At 31.8% G+C, this 17,337-nt stretch overlaps 2 protein-coding genes and 2 pseudogenes across 4 annotated transcripts; 2 read left to right on the plus strand and 2 right to left on the minus strand.

Annotated features, from left to right (window-relative positions):
* The first annotated feature begins 372 nt into the window (after positions 1 to 372).
* Positions 373 to 3,691, plus strand: LOC111279455 (metal tolerance protein A2 pseudogene; annotated as a pseudogene). 2 transcript variants are annotated; one of them, XR_016329108.1, is made up of 3 exons: positions 373 to 610; positions 924 to 988; positions 2,170 to 3,691. The product of XR_016329108.1 is annotated as a metal tolerance protein A2 pseudogene, transcript variant X2 (transcript). The 2 variants fall into 2 exon arrangements; XR_016329107.1 differs by having other exon boundaries at positions 374 to 610; positions 919 to 988.
* Positions 3,692 to 3,764: 73 nt separating this feature from the next.
* Positions 3,765 to 5,839, minus strand: LOC111279472 (caffeic acid 3-O-methyltransferase 1-like). The gene is made up of 4 exons (XM_022866444.2): positions 5,108 to 5,839; positions 4,703 to 5,013; positions 4,242 to 4,306; positions 3,765 to 4,109 (listed from the first exon to the last, which is right to left on the minus strand). Exons 1-4 carry the CDS (start codon positions 5,617 to 5,619, stop codon positions 3,807 to 3,809), a joined length of 1,191 nt encoding a protein of 396 aa, XP_022722179.1. The 5' UTR covers positions 5,620 to 5,839; the 3' UTR covers positions 3,765 to 3,806.
* Positions 5,840 to 5,983: 144 nt separating this feature from the next.
* Positions 5,984 to 8,669, minus strand: LOC111279482 (protein DMR6-LIKE OXYGENASE 2-like). Its single transcript, XM_022866449.2, has 4 exons — positions 7,761 to 8,669; positions 7,424 to 7,671; positions 6,996 to 7,317; positions 5,984 to 6,280 (listed from the first exon to the last, which is right to left on the minus strand). The coding sequence occupies exons 1-4, from the start codon at positions 7,977 to 7,979 to the stop codon at positions 6,029 to 6,031; spliced, it is 1,041 nt and encodes a 346-aa protein (XP_022722184.1). The 5' UTR covers positions 7,980 to 8,669; the 3' UTR covers positions 5,984 to 6,028.
* A 2,834-nt stretch (positions 8,670 to 11,503) lies between these two features.
* On the plus strand, positions 11,504 to 12,130 carry LOC111274082 (nascent polypeptide-associated complex subunit alpha-like protein 4 pseudogene; annotated as a pseudogene).
* Positions 12,131 to 17,337: the final 5,207 nt, after the last annotated feature.

The raw sequence follows: 17,337 nt of genomic DNA on the forward strand, positions 1-17,337 counted from the left end.
TTATTCATGATTATTTATTAAATTTAATAAATAAATATAAATAAACAAAAATTAAAATTATTCATAAACTATTCATTGAATGTTTTATTTATTTACATCTCAAATGTAAATAAATTAAATAAAATTTTTTTACAATATTCATAATTTATTTATTTAATTAAAAAACTTTAAAATATTACTTAAAATTAAACTTCACTTACTGCCTAAAAAATACACAGTAGTACATTCTCATATATAAAATAAATAGTAAAAAACAACAAGGAAATTACAACTTGCATTACCAAAAAAATCCCAAGAAGAAACGAGGGAAAAGGCGGCACAGGAAGGGGTAAAAAGATAAAAATTGCAAAGTTCATGATTGGCAACAAATGACTACAAAACAGAAGGTTTCAATACCACAGACTCAATCTTAATCATGGATTCAGTAGCAATTTCTTTTATCGTAAAACCCTAAAGAGAGAGACAGACTGACAGATAAACAGGCAGGGTATATATAAATATATTTATTGCATTGCATTCTTCTTTTTGTTTGTATTGCAGTTAACCTCTTAATCTGGTGGTGCCATTGCTACTGCTACTCTCAAAACCTGAACGATTCATCCAATTAAAGGTGCTTCTTTTTTCCTTTTCTTTTTCTTTTTCTAAGTTTGTTCTTATTCCTTCGAATATGTCTGGAATCTGTTTCTTTTTTTTTCCCCACTTTTCTCATATCCTGAAAAAAAAATGCCATTGCATTAAAGGTAGGTGTTTTTTTTTTTTTTTTTGGAAATATCCGGATAAACAGGTTTCTTTTAGAACACATTATAAAAACTGCATAATAAATTTTTTTTTATGGTTTCTCTTGAAACCTTCTCATCATTATCGTATCTCTGTAATAAGAATAAAAAAAGGACAGAAATATGACGTTTTTACCTTTAGTTTAGGGATTGATTAGAATTCGGAGAAGGTTGAAGTAATCGAAATCGAGAACGAAGAACGACTACAGAAGGTAATTCTATCTTCTTTTATTTAATAACATAACTGATTCATTTGAAAAATTTTAATTTTAATTTTAATGCAGTAATGAGTAAATTTTTGTTGAAATTGATTCTGAATAATCACCTTTGGTGTTTCTCTTTATCTTTGTTTGATTCTAGAATTTTAAAACTGCTCCAATCACATATATACAGGAATATGTATGTATACATAATACATACAAGTATATTTCTGGGGGTATGTATGCATGCATATATGTAAAAATATGTGTAGTAAATTGCCTTGTGAAGTTTTTGCTAATCCAAATAAGATATGGGCTGTAATTGTAATATATGTTGGTTAGTTTTTTTTTGAATCTGTATTATTCTAGAATCTTGATACTTAAATGAAGCCTTTCTTTCCTCTTATTTTGTCCCCTGTTTTAATAGAAGGCTTTTAAGGCTAAATATGAATGGCTGTCTTTTTAGTGAAAGGAGACATAACTATGCAATGCCAATACGTATCGAATCAGATAGAGTTTTAAAGTAATCTCCATGATAAAAAATTATGTGCTTTGCAACATCCAACTCTCCTATCAATGGTGCCCTTTTTGCCTTTCACCTGCATCTCTACAATCTTCCCTGCCAATTTTAGTCTTTACAACGACTTGTTGCTGAAGGTGGTGATTTGCTGTTTCTTGATTCCTCTAAACTCATTAATCACTAGCTAGGATTGCAATTTTTGCCACTTTTTAATGAAATTGTTTTGAGATGTGTGTTGGAAATTCTTACACTGAAGCAATACATATCAGAAGCATAATAAAGGATTTAGGTAATCTAAGGTTGATGTAGGTGCATTTCGGTTAAAGATAACGTGGTGAAACTTTAACTAGGCATCTATAAGTTGCGGTCAAGGAGCCATTTGATCATTTGATGGGAAAGAGTGGGAGGGAGAGGAGAAGGCAAAGAGAAAATGGCGGGTTGACCGGAGATAGGAAATGTTTATTTTGGCCAGAGACAGAACAGAGATAGGGAATGATTTTGTAAAAGTGAAAATTATTTAGTATTTTGTTGACAAAAAACTTTTAATCTGTCTTAATTACTTTGCTGATTCACTCCTCATGTTGTTTTTTCTTGTCCTACTGTTTGTGAATTTAAAAAAAATATATATATATATATATATGTTAATACTTGTGGTTGTTTATATTGTTTTCAGATGGAAGTGCAAAATTCTGAACAAGGGCATATGATTGAAATACGTGGGGATGTGCCAGCTGCAGAGACAAGCCTGGGTGGAAGTACGATTTGTGGAGGCGCAGCATGTGGGTTTTCTGATGCTCAAACCAGTTATAAAGATGCAAAGGAACGTGCAACCTCTATGCAGAAACTTTTGATGGCAGTAGTGCTTTGCATTGTCTTTATGAGTGTAGAAGTAGCTGGAGGAATTAAAGCCAACAGTCTTGCAATCTTAACTGATGCAGCTCATCTCTTGTCAGATGTTGCAGCATTTGCAATCTCCTTGTTCTCCCTTTGGGCATCAGGGTGGGAGGCAAATCCACGTCAATCTTATGGATTCTTCAGGATTGAAATTCTTGGTGCCCTTGTTTCCATCCAGCTGATATGGCTTCTAGCTGGCATACTTGTTTATGAAGCCATAGCTAGACTTATCCATGATACAGGTGAAGTTCAAGGCTTTCTCATGTTCGTTGTTTCTGCATTTGGTCTAGTGGTTAATGTTGCTATGGCTCTCTTGTTGGGTCATGATCACGGGCATCACCATGGCCATGACCATAATCATGGGCATGCTGTGAATGATCACGACCTCCATGACCACAGTCATAGTCATGACAGTGAACCGCATAATCATGGATTAAGTATAACTTCTCACCATCAACATCAGCAGCAGTACCACCACCACCACCATCATCATGGTTCGAATTACAAAGTAGATGATGAGCATCATCATACTCATGAAGCTGACCACCTAGAGCCTTTGCTTAAGACCTACTCAGATCGTGAAACAAAACCAGAAAGTGGAGCACGTCGGAAGGAGAGAAACATAAATGTACAAGGGGCTTATCTTCATGTCCTAGGGGATTCCATTCAGAGTATTGGAGTAATGATTGGTGGAGCAATTATTTGGTACAAGCCTGGGTGGAAAATAATTGATCTGATATGCACCCTTGTGTTTTCCGTTATTGTGCTGGGAACAACCATCAGGATGCTGCGAAACATTTTGGAAGTTCTTATGGAGAGTACACCCCGAGAAATTGATGCCACAAGGCTTGAGAAGGGTTTATGTGAGATGGATGACGTTGTTGCCATACATGAACTGCACATTTGGGCCATAACTGTTGGTAAGGTGTTATTAGCTTGCCATGTCTTAATTAAGCGTGAAGCTGATGCTGACACGATATTGAACAAGGTTATAGATTATATCAGGAGAGAATACAATATTAGTCATGTGACCATTCAGATAGAGCGCCAGTAAATCCATGGCGCAGTAAGTTCTGTAATTTTACTGTTGGCAGGTTTATTTTTAAGATTTCTACCCAACCTTGCTGTGCTGCTTGTGTTTGCAAATTTCCCACCACCTAGGAATTGGTTATATTTTCCCCTATGGCTTATTCTGCCAATATTTGTTTTTTTGTCTGCTTGAACCCTTTTGTTTTAGATATACTCTTTCACAGAAAAGAATAAATTCGAATCGAATAGGGCTGATGCTTGAGATTCAATAATATAGGATGTATGATGAGCGTTTTGTAGTGGATGTGTAAAGTCGAATTAATTCTAGCCATTCACGCCGGTTAGTTAGTAACAACTCACAATCAACATTATTTTTCCAATCAAATGTTACACGTTTTTGTAGAACTCCACTACCGACAAACTGTAGGCATAGCATGCCACTCGAATACGAGAAAAGCCTGCTCCTTTTGCCAAGCTCTCGAATTCTTTTTCTCTCCTTTCCTTTCCGCTTTCATTGACGTGCATCATGAACAAATCAAACTGATACGCGCTTTGAACTAAGAGGTTGGTATCAGGGCTTTCAGGGATTACCAAATCAACTATTATCACTTTGCCATTAACCGGTAATGCTTCATAGCAGTTCTTTAGTAACTCTACGCATCGCTTATCATCCAATCCATGGAGTATCCACTGCATTTTTTACCACCAAAGACCCGGTGTTAGTCAATAACCCCTAGGATTGCTAAAAGTGACATCAATCGAGAGAGCTTTAGTATTGTGAAGTACGGTGGAAGTGAAGGGCAAAGACACATCAAGCCTAACCTTCATGAAAATGGCGTCTCCTTTTGGTACACTCTTGAACATATCTCCTGCCACATGCTCAATTCCTACAACACAATTTAAATTTATGAATGCCAAACATATAGAACAATTTAGAAGTCGACAATTTTAGCAAATGACTCATTAGGAGCTATGAATTGTTAATTTTAATAGTAAGTATTACTCTGTTTTTCTTTTTAAATTCCTATAGCTCGACTCACAGCCAAGTAAATTAAAGTGTTAAGGAGCTCAACCCGGCGCCTCGTACTTCTTTAAGGGAACTAGATGTGGCATACACAAGGCATATATATAAATAACCAGGGAAATGATGAAGTATAAAGAAGCAATTAAATGTTTTCAACAGAGTTCCGCAAAGGGAAAGAAGCAGTTCAGACCAAGGCTAAATATTATTTGCTCTATGCTAATATCACTATTTGTAACTTGTATAATGATCGTATTCATACCAGGATAGGAGGGTGACTTCTCAATAATGTGTGGCAAATCAAAATTAATACCCTTAATGGCAGGGTACTTGGAAACGATCCTGTGGAGTATGGAACCATTTCCACCGCCTAAATCTACCAAGCAATTCAAGCCATCAAAACCCATGTAGCTTTTCAACATCTCTTCCACAAACAAATTGTTGTAATCAATCATAGAGTCCTTGAAGATTTCTCCAAACCTCGCATCCTTGCCCACATACTCAACGGCACTAATCCCATGTGCCCTGTTAAATAGAAGCCCCCCTTCCAGTACTGCATCTTTCAATTGGTACCTGTTTTGATTTCAACATGAAATTTTTGGAAAAATGAAATCACATGTTAAGTAGTGATGAAAATGAAGGCAATAGCATTCTCAAAGTGTTTTACCAGACATCTATAATGGCTTTGTCCTGATACAAGTCTAACAAAGGAGACAAAGATCCTCCACTTGGGCTCCTAATGAAGTATTTGGCGACAGGTGCCAAACCATAGAGTCTAACAACCCCGCGATCCTGGTCGTTAGTTGCAAGAGAGAAAGTGAGGATAGAGTGGCTAGCTAGAAGCCGGAGGATACGATCAAGGATCACAGGGGCATCTGGATTATTTTGAGTCGGAAGTTGGGATGCAATCTGGGAAGCAGAGAGCAGCGCAACAGGACCAGCCCTCTCTATGATATCAAATACACCAAGTTGAACAGCTGCTTTCAACACCATGGGCATCACCGATGCGCTAACCAGTTGCATGGCATATTGTTGGGCGTGTTTGTCTTCTTCATCAATAGAGGTTCTCGCTTGTTGGCTTTCCTTAAAATTCATTGTGTACCTTGAATTCAAACAGTAGAAGGATCGAAAAATGGCAGTTGAAGATCTGTTTTGGCCGAAGTTAACTCTCTTTTGCATCCAGTTTCAGCTTTATTATTTGCTTTCAGAGTAAGAGTCAACTTTGGTTGTTTTTGTTTTATCACAAATGTTGAAATTTTGGCTCGGACTCTCAGTGATATAAAATAACCTTCTTGTGTCCAATTTTGAATTTTAAATTGTCAATTCAAGAGCACGTTCAGGGTGGCTGCCTGACTTTTCTCTAACAAAGGTGCTTTTGTCATGGAGCTACATCTAAACAGATTTTAACCATGACCTGTCGCTAATTCATTGGATCTGGATATTGTATAATGTATACCAAATGCTGGAGTGTCAGCATCTAATTTAATTAAAGACGCTTCAGCAAATGTTATCTTGAAAGTTCAAAAACAACAAAGACAACCCGTTCGAATCTGAAATTTAATGTGAAATATGAAATATTGACATTAGATTAACTTATTGAAGTTTTGAACATGTCCAGGCAGCATTCTGTAAAAAGTCCCCCCTTCCAAAATTTCTCATAATACTCTCCATAGGTAAAACTTCTATAGACTGCAGGGTGCTCGTCGTCGATCAGCTCCATAGCCGGACCTATCAAAGCATCAGGTGATGGACAGTAGAAGGTAGGGATGGATATCCGTTCTTTATTGCAGTTCACAACAGCCCGATGGAGCACACTTTTGTAACGATCATTGCTAATTACCTGTTACAATGATTGGAACTTCGTTAGTACTTTATGCTCTTCCACGGCGGCAGTCGCTATCAGCATTATATTATGTAAGATTCCGTTTGCATTCCACCGAATTCTCACTTTCGTGCGGCGAGGGCCACTTTTTCGCTTCAATCGTTCCGGTCTAGCAGAGGGTTTTTTTTTTTTTTTTTTTTTTTTCAGTTTTATCCTGGACGGTTGATTATTTGATTGTTCTCTAGAGAGCAATTGACTGTCTTCTTTTTTTTCTTTTTAATTTAAAAAATTATAACTCTGTTAAAACTATAAAATTATGAAAATAACATAGACCAAATTTGTTTTGAATAAACATAATCTATTATTGAAATAAAAGACGCTTATTCAACATAAATATCATCTATGTTATTATTTCAATTTTTTAAAATTTCAAATATTTTAATTAAAAATGAGGTTATTATTGTCTTCAATTTCTTAACCTAGGGATTAAGAAAATTGAAAGAGGATATGAGGGATTGGTTTCCAACCAAGTCACCCACTAATGTATTTTTATTGCATATAAATATATATTTATCCTTAATGATGTTTTTTTCACTATAATTTATTTCATTTTGATTTCCAATATATATTTTAATAATTAATTTTAATCTTATCATTATAATAATCAATCTTTATCTTTTCCATTAGTAATCACTTAACTAATCCAATTTTGGCAAAGCCATGTAAAATTCACCTGCATTTGATCACCGAGGTTGACAACAAAGGTGTTGGGTATAGGATTGACGGCTATCCACTTGCCATTCCTTAAAACCTGTAGTCCTGGTACTTCATCCTGAAGAAGAATGGTTATTAAACTAGAATCGGTATGGCTAGGCAACCCATATGTAAGTTCTGGCTCTGGACATGGAGGATAGTAGTTTAAAGCCATGTGTTGCCCATGCTTGCTTAATGTCTTATCTATGTGGTCCCTCTTCAGGCCTAAGCTCTCTGATATGGCCTCAAGTAGTCTTAGCACTAAACCTCTAACACTAGTGCAATACTCAGCCACGTCTTCCCTGTCAAGAAGCAAATGTTGACAAATTCAAATATCATAGTTGAAACGATGAAAATATTGGTTTATAAACTCTATAATAACTAGATAGGTCTGTCATGGTTATTTACCTGAAGGATGGGGGATTTGAAGGCCATTCGTGTACGTGATCTTCGAGAGGGTAGCAGTGGAGTCTCAGAAAATCTCTCCAGTTGGTAACCTTCTCCGTCTTGACATTGAAACTAGTTGACAATCGGTTAGCCTTGGAAGGATCGTCAGAGTAATTCTTCAACCTCTCAGTCTCCGGTAAATGAAAGAATTCTCTAGCTAAACTCAGCATGTTATTGAACATAGATTCTGAAATCCCATGGTTCTTCACCTGATAACAGTAAATTACTGAACCTATAAGACCGAGATTGGTAGCAAGCAATAATTACAGTCGATGCAAATAATGGAATTTGCTGGTACCTGAAAGAAACCATCAAGTTGGCATGCTAGGGCAATCTGTTTAAGAACATCGGAGCGGTTGGGACCATAGAGGTCCTTGAGGTCAATCACAGGAATGGAAACATCTGATACCTGAACATCAGAGAGATTTGGACGGTCGGAGATTGGTCTGATGTAATTTGTAGGCACCTGTTTAACTGTAGGTGCTATGTCTGTCAGTAATAGCTTGTTGGCGGCCATGGAAAATAGACTGTTCAGTGATCTTTGATTTTCTTCCTTTGAAGAGCTTTAGAGTTTCTGCACTTATTTATGCACACATTTAACAATGATAATTAAACGAGGATGATGACATTGCCTGTTGACATCACGAGACTTACGTCATCTTTTAATTTCGGGACCCTAGCGATTTCACTGTGAGCTATCAGTACTATATTAGTATTTTTTTTTCTCCAGAATCCGACAATGATCTTACAGCTTTAGCAGAGGCAGGTACAAATGTTAGTAAGCAAACCGTTTGATTTAGTAGCCCCCAACTCTTTGTGCTATAATTGCAGTTAGGTTGATGATATATTTGGAAAGAGGAATCTTCTCAAGGAAAAAAATCAAGCGTGGCGACAATTTTTGCACAATAATCCAGGAAAATCATGGAGGCCGACCTCGAGAAAAGGGATAAAAAGATTTATTCTTTGTAGAAATGGGTGGTGGATGCACGAATTCAATGCTAGCCACCAACAACTTGGCAAGAACATTGGCTGTCAACCTGCCAATTAATTCAGCAGAATGTGTTTGGATGGAATCTTCATTTGATATTCATATGTCTCATCAAATCAAAGCCATCTAGTTGCAAGGTAAGTATTGTGCCACGTTTTGATACGTCGCTGAAAATAATCTCAGGCTCTCAGCTATGTCGGTCGTGGCGCTGCTACCTTCAAACAAAATCAGTACATTGTTAGTAACGAAGCCTAAAAAAAAAAAAAAAGTGCTTGCAGACGTAGATTTGTTTTGATTTTGTTTATTCGGTAGGTTACCATCAGCATTGAATTTGAAAACCAATTTGTGTATTTGATTTGAACTAAGAATTATATATGTCCTCAGGTTTTGTCAAATGATTAAAAATGTATAAAAATTGACAATTTGAATCATATTTCATTTATTTTAAAATATTTATTATGTATTCATTTTTATGAAATTAAAATTTTTTTATTTTAATATATTTAATATTAAATTTAATATTTTATGATTTTTAATATTAAAAATTAAAAAAAATTATATAATTTTGAAATATCTCAAAAAAATAAAATATGAATAAAAAAATAAAACAGAGAGAATATCATATTTATTTGCTATTTCCTACCCAATGAAAAAAAATAAAAAGATATATAAAAAAATCAAATTTGTTTAAATTACATTACATGTCAGTTATTTTTTCTAATATAACATGCACCTGGTATCACATAAATGCCCATTCTATCAATTTTGGTGTATAAAATTCAAAGTATTCATCCCTGCCAATCGCCCCGACTAATTAAAGGGATAAAAAGCATGCAAAAAAGAGTTTGAAGCTGAAAATACTGTTTAATATCAAAATCAAGATTTTTTAAATTATTTTTTAAAATTTTTTCACATAATAAGATTTTTTTTATTTTTGTCTACACGTAATAAAAATTTATTAAAATGAATTATCTCATATCTAATGCTTCATTTACATCCAATTGATAGTAAATTTGTTAGATTCAAAATTTCGTTGAATGTTTAATATGGTATTAAAATCGAGATTTTTTTTTGTTAGAGTCAGAATTTTTTTTTATTGTTAATAAGTTGAATGCTTAATATGGTATTAGAACCATGATTTCTTTTTTGTTATATTATCTTTTTCAAATTTATCACGTATTAAATTTTTTTTTATTTTCACCTACATATGATGGGAGTCTATATTAGTGTGATGTTATCCTACATTTAATAAATATCTAATATCTTATAATCTTATATTTAGGTTGGATCCTTTCATTTGTAGTCAATTGATCAAATATCATATAATCTTATATTTTAATTGAATCTCTTCACTTATAGTCAATTGATTTTAACTTAAATACTTAAATAATAAGTGAAATGATCCAACCTAAATATAAGATAATAAAATATTTGATATTCATTAAATGTGAGATAATTTACTTTAACATTTAAAATGTTAAATTTTTTAATTTAATTAATTTACACAATTATTTTTTAAATAGGATATCCATTAAATTAAAATTTTAAATTTTAATATTTATAATTTTTTATTATCAATGTATAATTTTCTTTACATAAAAATAATTTTTTTTTAATAATTAAAGTATAAAAATTTATATTTACTGAAATTCAAATATTAATTTTAGAAAAAAAATATACTTTTAAAAAAAATGAGGAAATCATTTGAGAAAAACCTAGTGGACTTAAGCTTTAATTAATTGAATGAAAGCTTTGATTAATCCTTGAATCATTTATATTAATAATTGGTGGCCAGAATTATTTGAATGGATGTCTTACATCAATGTTTGCTTCCCTGATATTTTAAAAATAATAATCCATTCGAACTTTAATTATTATGTCAATAAATGTTCACGGACAAATATAAACACTGTCAGGTGCTTATCTGTACCCCATTGTCCATTTAAAAAAAAAAAATCAAGATATTTTGAAAATCTAGCTGCATTGAAGATTCTAGCAGTTCCTGTTCCTCCCTCTGAAACATTTTGAACCTCAATCTGGTCTTTGCCTGCCACAATTTTGATCGATCAGTTCAAAGAGATTACTTGAGCTAATTGAACGTGATTTCTTTTGCAACTTGTTTATTTATTTTTTAAAATCTCAATTAAAAAATAAAAAAATTAAAATAATAAATTTTAAATTTTAAATTTATTAAATAACATATTTTAAAAATAAGTATATAAATGAATTGAATTAAATTTTAAATTTATAAGTTATTTTTCTGTGGTGAAGATAGTTATAAACTAAATCAAGATAATTGAAGTTTTGATGTTATATTTTCTTAAAAGGAAAAATAAGAAATTATATGTGAAATAAAGAAACGAAAGTGTAGCTAAAATATAAAGTCCAACTTTATTCAGTTGTGACAGAAAAATCAAGAACAAAAAGATGCCATGAGCACAATATTTATTGCTATAGTCTATATAGGTAGAATAGTATTTGGTGAAGGAAAATCTTCATAGAAGGAATTCCTTGAAAATTCAACAACTTTGGAAGATATTTTTGCATTACTTTTGGTTGTCAAATCATAGAAGGGATTATTTTTTGCATGATATTTTAGCATTGCTTTTGTTGACATGATTTTAGAATCCAATCAGTCAGTTTTCCCAAAGTAACCACTTTTTCATGCCTTAACACAAACAAAAAAAAAATCTCAAAGAAAACTGAAAACTCTCTCCCTCTTGCTATCTATTTATTTATTTATTCCGCTCATGCATGGATCTTTGTCTACATTATTTACTAGAAAAATAATAGAAAAAATGGTGATAAGTTTTGTCTAGCCCTTGGGTTGTTGTTTGGGTTATTGCTTTGGGCCTTACTTGGAATGAGCTAATTTTGTTCGACCGGAGCTTGCTATTTGGGTTGATACCCAATTGTCCAATACGACGGCCGGCAACAACAACAACTCAACTCCATCATGGAGTAGCAAAAAATTGAGGTTTTCCCATTAAACTTATGGATTATGGAGTCACATTAATTGTTTTATTTTGATGTCGTCGGAACATTATACGAGGATGGGAGTTTTCGCATGTTTATGCTTGCAGTTGTTTTTCCTTGTGCATTTCTGTAATGTTAATGGTTCTGTTTCTTTTGATATGGCAAATTCATTCATATCTCCAGTTCTTGAAATCTGTTGGCAACTGAACAGGTGGTCGTGGGAATGAGAGCTTTAAGCAGAGCAGAAGTGATAAGAAAAGCCGTTAAGGCAATGCTAAAGCTTGGGATGAAGTCTGCTTTAGGGGTCAGCCGAGTCATTTTTAAGAGGATAAAAATGTAATATTGTTTCAATATATAATGTCACTATAGTTAACATTATGCAGTGACTGATATATTAATCACCGCATATTTTTCTGTATCTGTCAGATTTTTTTGTCCTGTCAAAACCAGATGTGTTCAAGAGCCCCAACTCTGAAAACCTTATGTTATCTTTTGGGAGGCGAAGATTGAGGTTAAGCTCTCAGCTGCAAACACTGGCTGCTCAAAAATCTAAGCTACCTGACATGGCATCTTTAATGCCCAAGTTGGAGATATCTGCAGCTGCTGCAGCTGCTCAAGCTGACGAGGAAGAGGAGGATGTTGATGAGAATGGAGTAAAGCCACGAGACATTGATTAATTGGTGATGCCTCAAGATATATGGTAGACGTTTAAAATTTTAAAATTGAGAAAAATGAAAAAAGTTGTCATTAATTTTTTTTTTTTGAGTATGATTGATTATCTAAAAAAATTTATTTTTTTAGCAAAACGATAAAACAAGTTCATTAATCAGAACTTAAAAAAGATTTGGACGAAATTAAAAACGATTCGATAATTAGTAATAAAATGATTGACGAATCATCCCTTCAAATTCAATCTATGGAGTGGATAAATTATTCATTAATAGAAAAAAAGACAAAAGTTTTGACTGAGAGAATAAACACAATAAAAAATCAACTAAAAAAATTATAAAAGACAAGAAAAACGAATTTTTAACTCAAGAAATAAATATTAGTTCTAACAAAATAAGTTATTCGGATAAAATATTAGAATCACCAAAAAAATTTTGAAACATATTAAAAAGAAGAAATATTCGATTAATCCATAAATTTTATTTTTATATAAAGTTTTTTTATTAAAAAGATATACATAGATATTTTTCTATATATCATTAAATATATCATTAATATTCTAAGACCCAATGCATAACTTTTTCTTGAATAAAAAAAAAAACAAAGTGACTGAGAAATTCATTTATGATAATGAAGCAAATCAAGAAAGAAATAATAAACCAAATAAAAATACAACTCATTTTATTTCAACTATAAAAAACTCACTTTGTAATATTAGAAATAAAAATGCAAAAGCTTTTTGTGACTTATCCTCCCTCTCACAAACATATGTATTTTACAAATTATCACAAACCTAAGTAATTAGTTTTTACAAATTCTAACCTATCCTTCAATATCATGGAACATCTCTTTTTACCTAAATTAATTATAATTTTTTTTATATTTTTATTCTTTAATTCCCTAATATCTAGGTAGAATTAAATTGTTAAAATAAAATTTTTGAATTCTCTTTAATATCTAGGTAAGGTTTTCAAAATCATTTTTTTTTAAATTTTATTTTGTATAAATATTATTCTATTTTATTCCTAAAACTTCCTTTTTTAAAAGACATTTTAAAAGTGCAAAGTCATTTCAATTTATTTTTATTTAAGAATCTATACAAAAATTTTTTTATCAATCTCGGTCATTTACAAACAAGTTGCTTTTAATGGTGTACAAAATTAAATAAATACATGCAATAATATAATAAAAAATGAGGGAAAAAAATACACCCAAAATAAATTCTCTTGAGCTTAAACCCAATATGATCCAAAATAAGATATAAGCACAATATGGTAGATTTGATCAGGTCTTAGTTGAACAAATGGACCGAATCAAGTAAATAGGTAGGATCTATGGAAGTTAGGTCACGAGTCAAGTTGGTTGGATCTGGGTCTTGGGTTGTGTTTAACCTAGTCAACCTTTTTTTTTTTTAAAACACTACAAATATAATTTTTTTTGAAATTCATTTTCTCTTTCCTTTCTATATATATATATATAAAATCATCTTTCTTCACAAAAAACCCAAGAATCTTCTAGGCCTCTCACAACCTAGTTTTTGACAATCCACCACCATCGTTGCTATTTTTCTGTTGCTTATGCCATAGGTCAGTGTCTTCTCTTCTCTTTTTCTTTTTTTTTTCTCTTATTTTCTTTCATTTCCTTCCCTTTGGTTCCAAACGTCGGATCCTTTTTTTTTTTTTTTTCATTTCTTTCTCGTTGAATCTTTTAGTCACTGTTTTCTTTTTTTTTTCTTCCTTTGCAAGATCTTCTAGTCATCAGTTCTTTTTTGTTGAGACCTAAACGTTCTTTCAATCATTTGCTGTCGATGGTGCCACCAACGTCCTACCTTTTTTTTTTTTTTTTTTGCTAAATGAGTTTTTCTTTTTTGAAACTCAATACGACTTTTCTTTTTGTTAGGTAAAAGCTTGGTGTTGGGTTCCTTATTGGGATTGATAAGGATATGGTTTGTTTTGGTTTTTTGTTTTGAGGTTTTTGGAACTAGAGGAAAAATATTTTTTTACTAGCTTTTTTTGTTGTTGGTGGCTATTTTTATTTTTTTTTTTGGGTGGAGTCCAGGTATGGTTGGTTTCAATCTTGAATGAGGCTAGGTGAAAGGAAGTGGAAGACTAGTTAAAAAAGATGGCCATGTAGCTTGGTGCTTGATGGTCATTCTGTTACAGGCCAAAAGAGTGAAGGTTTCAATTTTCTGGTATGGCTCAGGTGTGAGAATGATTTGGGTATGGTGATGGCCTGATGGTTAGTGATAGGGTCAATTTTAGGTTCGTGGGTTTGATGGTTGGTATGGTTTTTGGTTGGAGTGTGGTTCAATTGTGGAGGCATGGGCTGTTCTTACTGATGGAGGTCATGAACCGTGGGATTGTGATGTCGCTTACTATAAAAGGTTTGATGAAAAAAATGTTGGAAAAAAATAAGAATGAGGGTATTGTTCTTGGTGCCAATTAGTGCTATCTTTTTTCTAGTTGTGGAGCCTTATTTCCCATCTTTACTCTCGAGGCTTAGCCTTGGGACTAGTTTTTTAAAGTTTAGTTGAATTAGGCAGAGAACCATTTGACTCTTGAGGTGGTGGAGCTTGCTGGCTTTTGGAACAGTGGATCATTCATGAATTTGTATTGGATTAGAGGTAAAAGCAGGAGGTGAAAATTGAAAAGTTAAAAATGGCACAAGAAAAAGTAGTGTCAATAGATTTTGGGGTGGAGGAATTTGGCCAAGCTAGTAGACCAGCTTTAGTCTTTTTTTTTTTGTTTTTGTTATTTATCAATTAATAAAAGTAAGTAAATCTAAAATTTATATACAAATAAATTAAGACCTTAAATCAAAATGTTCGAATCATGTGTAAAAATCAAACAAGTTCAATTAATCAGACAAAATTAGATATCTATAGTTACTTATTTTTGCATATTACTAAAAATCATGAATGAGGCAAAGACATAGACAATAATTTTGTCCGAAGCCAAATAGAAGATTCTTTAAAAGTTTTTTGTTTTTTTTTACGTTAATTTTACAAATGTTTAATTAGATAGAGACTCTGTAATTTTAAAAATTTTTAAAAATCATATTCGAAGGTTTTATAAATCCTATCCAAATGATTTAGAAATAACGTTTGGAGGTCTTACAAATCTTAATATCCATAAATGCTCTTTTAAAAAGAAGCCTTGAAACTTTTAAAATTTAAAATATCTGCCCGGAGGGCTTACAAATCTCAATATCTGTAAGTATTCTTCTAAAAAAAGGCTTTGAAACTTTAAAATTTAAAATATTATGTTTGGAGGACTTACAAATTTTTTTTTAAAAAAATGAAACATTCGAATCTTTAAGACTTTTTGAATTTAAGGCATCATCAGTGAAAGAAACTTAAATATCAGCATCGAGTGAATATATAAATGATAATTAAACATGATTACTCAGATATCACCACAAAAAAAAATTTAATGATATGCAAACATAAATGCTTAGATATCACTACCGAATAAAGATGCAAATTGATTCAGATATCACCATTGAATAATTTTGAAGAAAACTTGATCACAATATTTTTTTTAAATGGTGCCAATTTTATTAGGCTTAAAATCTAGGTGCTAGCTAAACTGAGTTTAAAGTGCCAGTTAATCTAGGCTTAAAATGTCAGCTAAATTAGGCTTAAAATCTAAGTGCTAGCTAAACTGAGTTTTTAATTTTTTAGGTGTCAGTTAAACAGAGCTTAAAATCTAAGTGCCAGCTAAATTGGGTTTAAATTTCATTTGATCCTAGCTAAACTGGATTTAAATTTTTATTGGTGCCAAGTAAATTGGGCTTAAAATTAAGTGTTAGCTAAACTGCACTTAAATCTTATCTTGCTTTGTATCTCATCTTTTCAATCATTGTTCAACAACCCATCCAGTTTTTGCAAATCCCTTTTTTTCTACTCTTCAAACCCTTTTGATATTTTGGTTTCTTGTCAAACTATTTTCTCTTCGTCTTATTTCTCTTTTTTTTTTTTTCATGATAGACTCATTTTTCCTTTTGCTTTTTTTTTAACTGATTTTTTCCTTGATAATTTTTTTTCTTTCTTTTTTCCAAAACTAAAAAGAATATCCATGTTACTTTTCTTACTATTTGCAAAATTGACAAATGAAGTTATGATGCAAATGTCTAAACCTAAAATAGATGGTGAAAATGTAAATATCTCTACACCAATGCAAATAATCATAGGTGCAATTTTTTTTTGTGATTGCAATGCAAATGACTTCTACGGTGTAAACATATCTGACAAAGATACGAACGTCAAACTTTTCCTTGTAATGCAGATGTCAATATTCTTTAATGTAGACGCTTGTAAAATGATGTAAATTTTTTCATGATACAAATATATCTGGGAAAAATACAATAACAAATTTTCATATTTCAGTGCCCCTTACCAATACAAATGCAAATGTTCATGTATAATACAAATGCCTTAAAGGTATGAATGTAAATTTACAAATTCAGCTATTTTTTTTTTTCAATAATGTGAATGTTGCTCGCAATTATAAAATTCCATTTTAAAAATGCTAATGCAAATGTAAAGACTTTTAGGATGCATATGCCAAAACCTAGATGCAAACACCAATGTATAATGATGGTGATGCAAATGTATATCAAAAGATGCAAATGCTAAAAATATCCATCTCCAATTTTTTTTTCAATTCTATTTGTTCTTTGTTATCAATCAAATTAGGTTTTTCAACTTCTTTCTAAAAGGATTCCAACTTAATCTTTTCCTATTTTTCACCTATTTTCATCTTGTTTCCTCACTAATTTTTGCTTTCTTTGCTTTTCAAACATGCTTTATCAATTTTTCTTTTATATTTCTACACATTTTCCTAGTTATTTCCTTTTTCATAGAACATGCAACATGTATTTGGGATTTGATCATAAAATCAAAAAGACAAACTATCACATTCCTTCTAAAAAAAATCTTTTTTTTCTTAATTTTTCAATGAAAACATTTTTTTTCTTGAATCCAAACCAATTTGAAGGTTCACATCATTCAAAAAATTTCTTTTACAACCCAAACATGGTTTTTTTTTTAATTTTTCACAAAAATACGTGAGTAATCATTTAAAAATTTTCAAAATGATGAGCAAAATTAGCCCATATAATGAAATATCCAAACAAATGTAACTTTAGAGTCTTTTGAAAATTAGTGTTCCCTATTAGAAATGAAAAAGATGATGATAGATTGAATAGTTTAGCATATCAAGGTTTCAGTTTATTCAAGAAA

This window comes from Durio zibethinus, chromosome 17 (assembly GCF_047325235.1).
Source record: "Durio zibethinus cultivar Kanyao isolate XHJ-2024 chromosome 17, ASM4732523v1, whole genome shotgun sequence".
NCBI lineage: Eukaryota > Viridiplantae > Streptophyta > Magnoliopsida > Malvales > Malvaceae > Durio > Durio zibethinus.

What these genes read in the sequence shown, in the direction of transcription:
- LOC111279482 (XM_022866449.2), bottom strand. Translation starts at nt 7,979, where the DNA reads ATGGCCGCCAACAAGCTATTACTGACAGACATAGCACCTACAGTTAAA. An exon ending in AACTTGATGGTTTCTTTCAG is followed by an intron (nt 7,672 to 7,760) that starts GTACCAGCAAAT and finishes TACTGTTATCAG; the next exon opens with GTGAAGAACCATGGGATTTC. An exon ending in TCAAATCCCCCATCCTTCAG is followed by an intron (nt 7,318 to 7,423) that starts GTAAATAACCAT and finishes GCTTCTTGACAG; the next exon opens with GGAAGACGTGGCTGAGTATT.
- LOC111279472 (XM_022866444.2), bottom strand. Translation starts at nt 5,619, where the DNA reads ATGCAAAAGAGAGTTAACTTCGGCCAAAACAGATCTTCAACTGCCATT. An exon ending in AAAGCCATTATAGATGTCTG is followed by an intron (nt 5,014 to 5,107) that starts GTAAAACACTTT and finishes AAATCAAAACAG; the next exon opens with GTACCAATTGAAAGATGCAG. An exon ending in GAGACGCCATTTTCATGAAG is followed by an intron (nt 4,110 to 4,241) that starts GTTAGGCTTGAT and finishes TAAAAAATGCAG; the next exon opens with TGGATACTCCATGGATTGGA.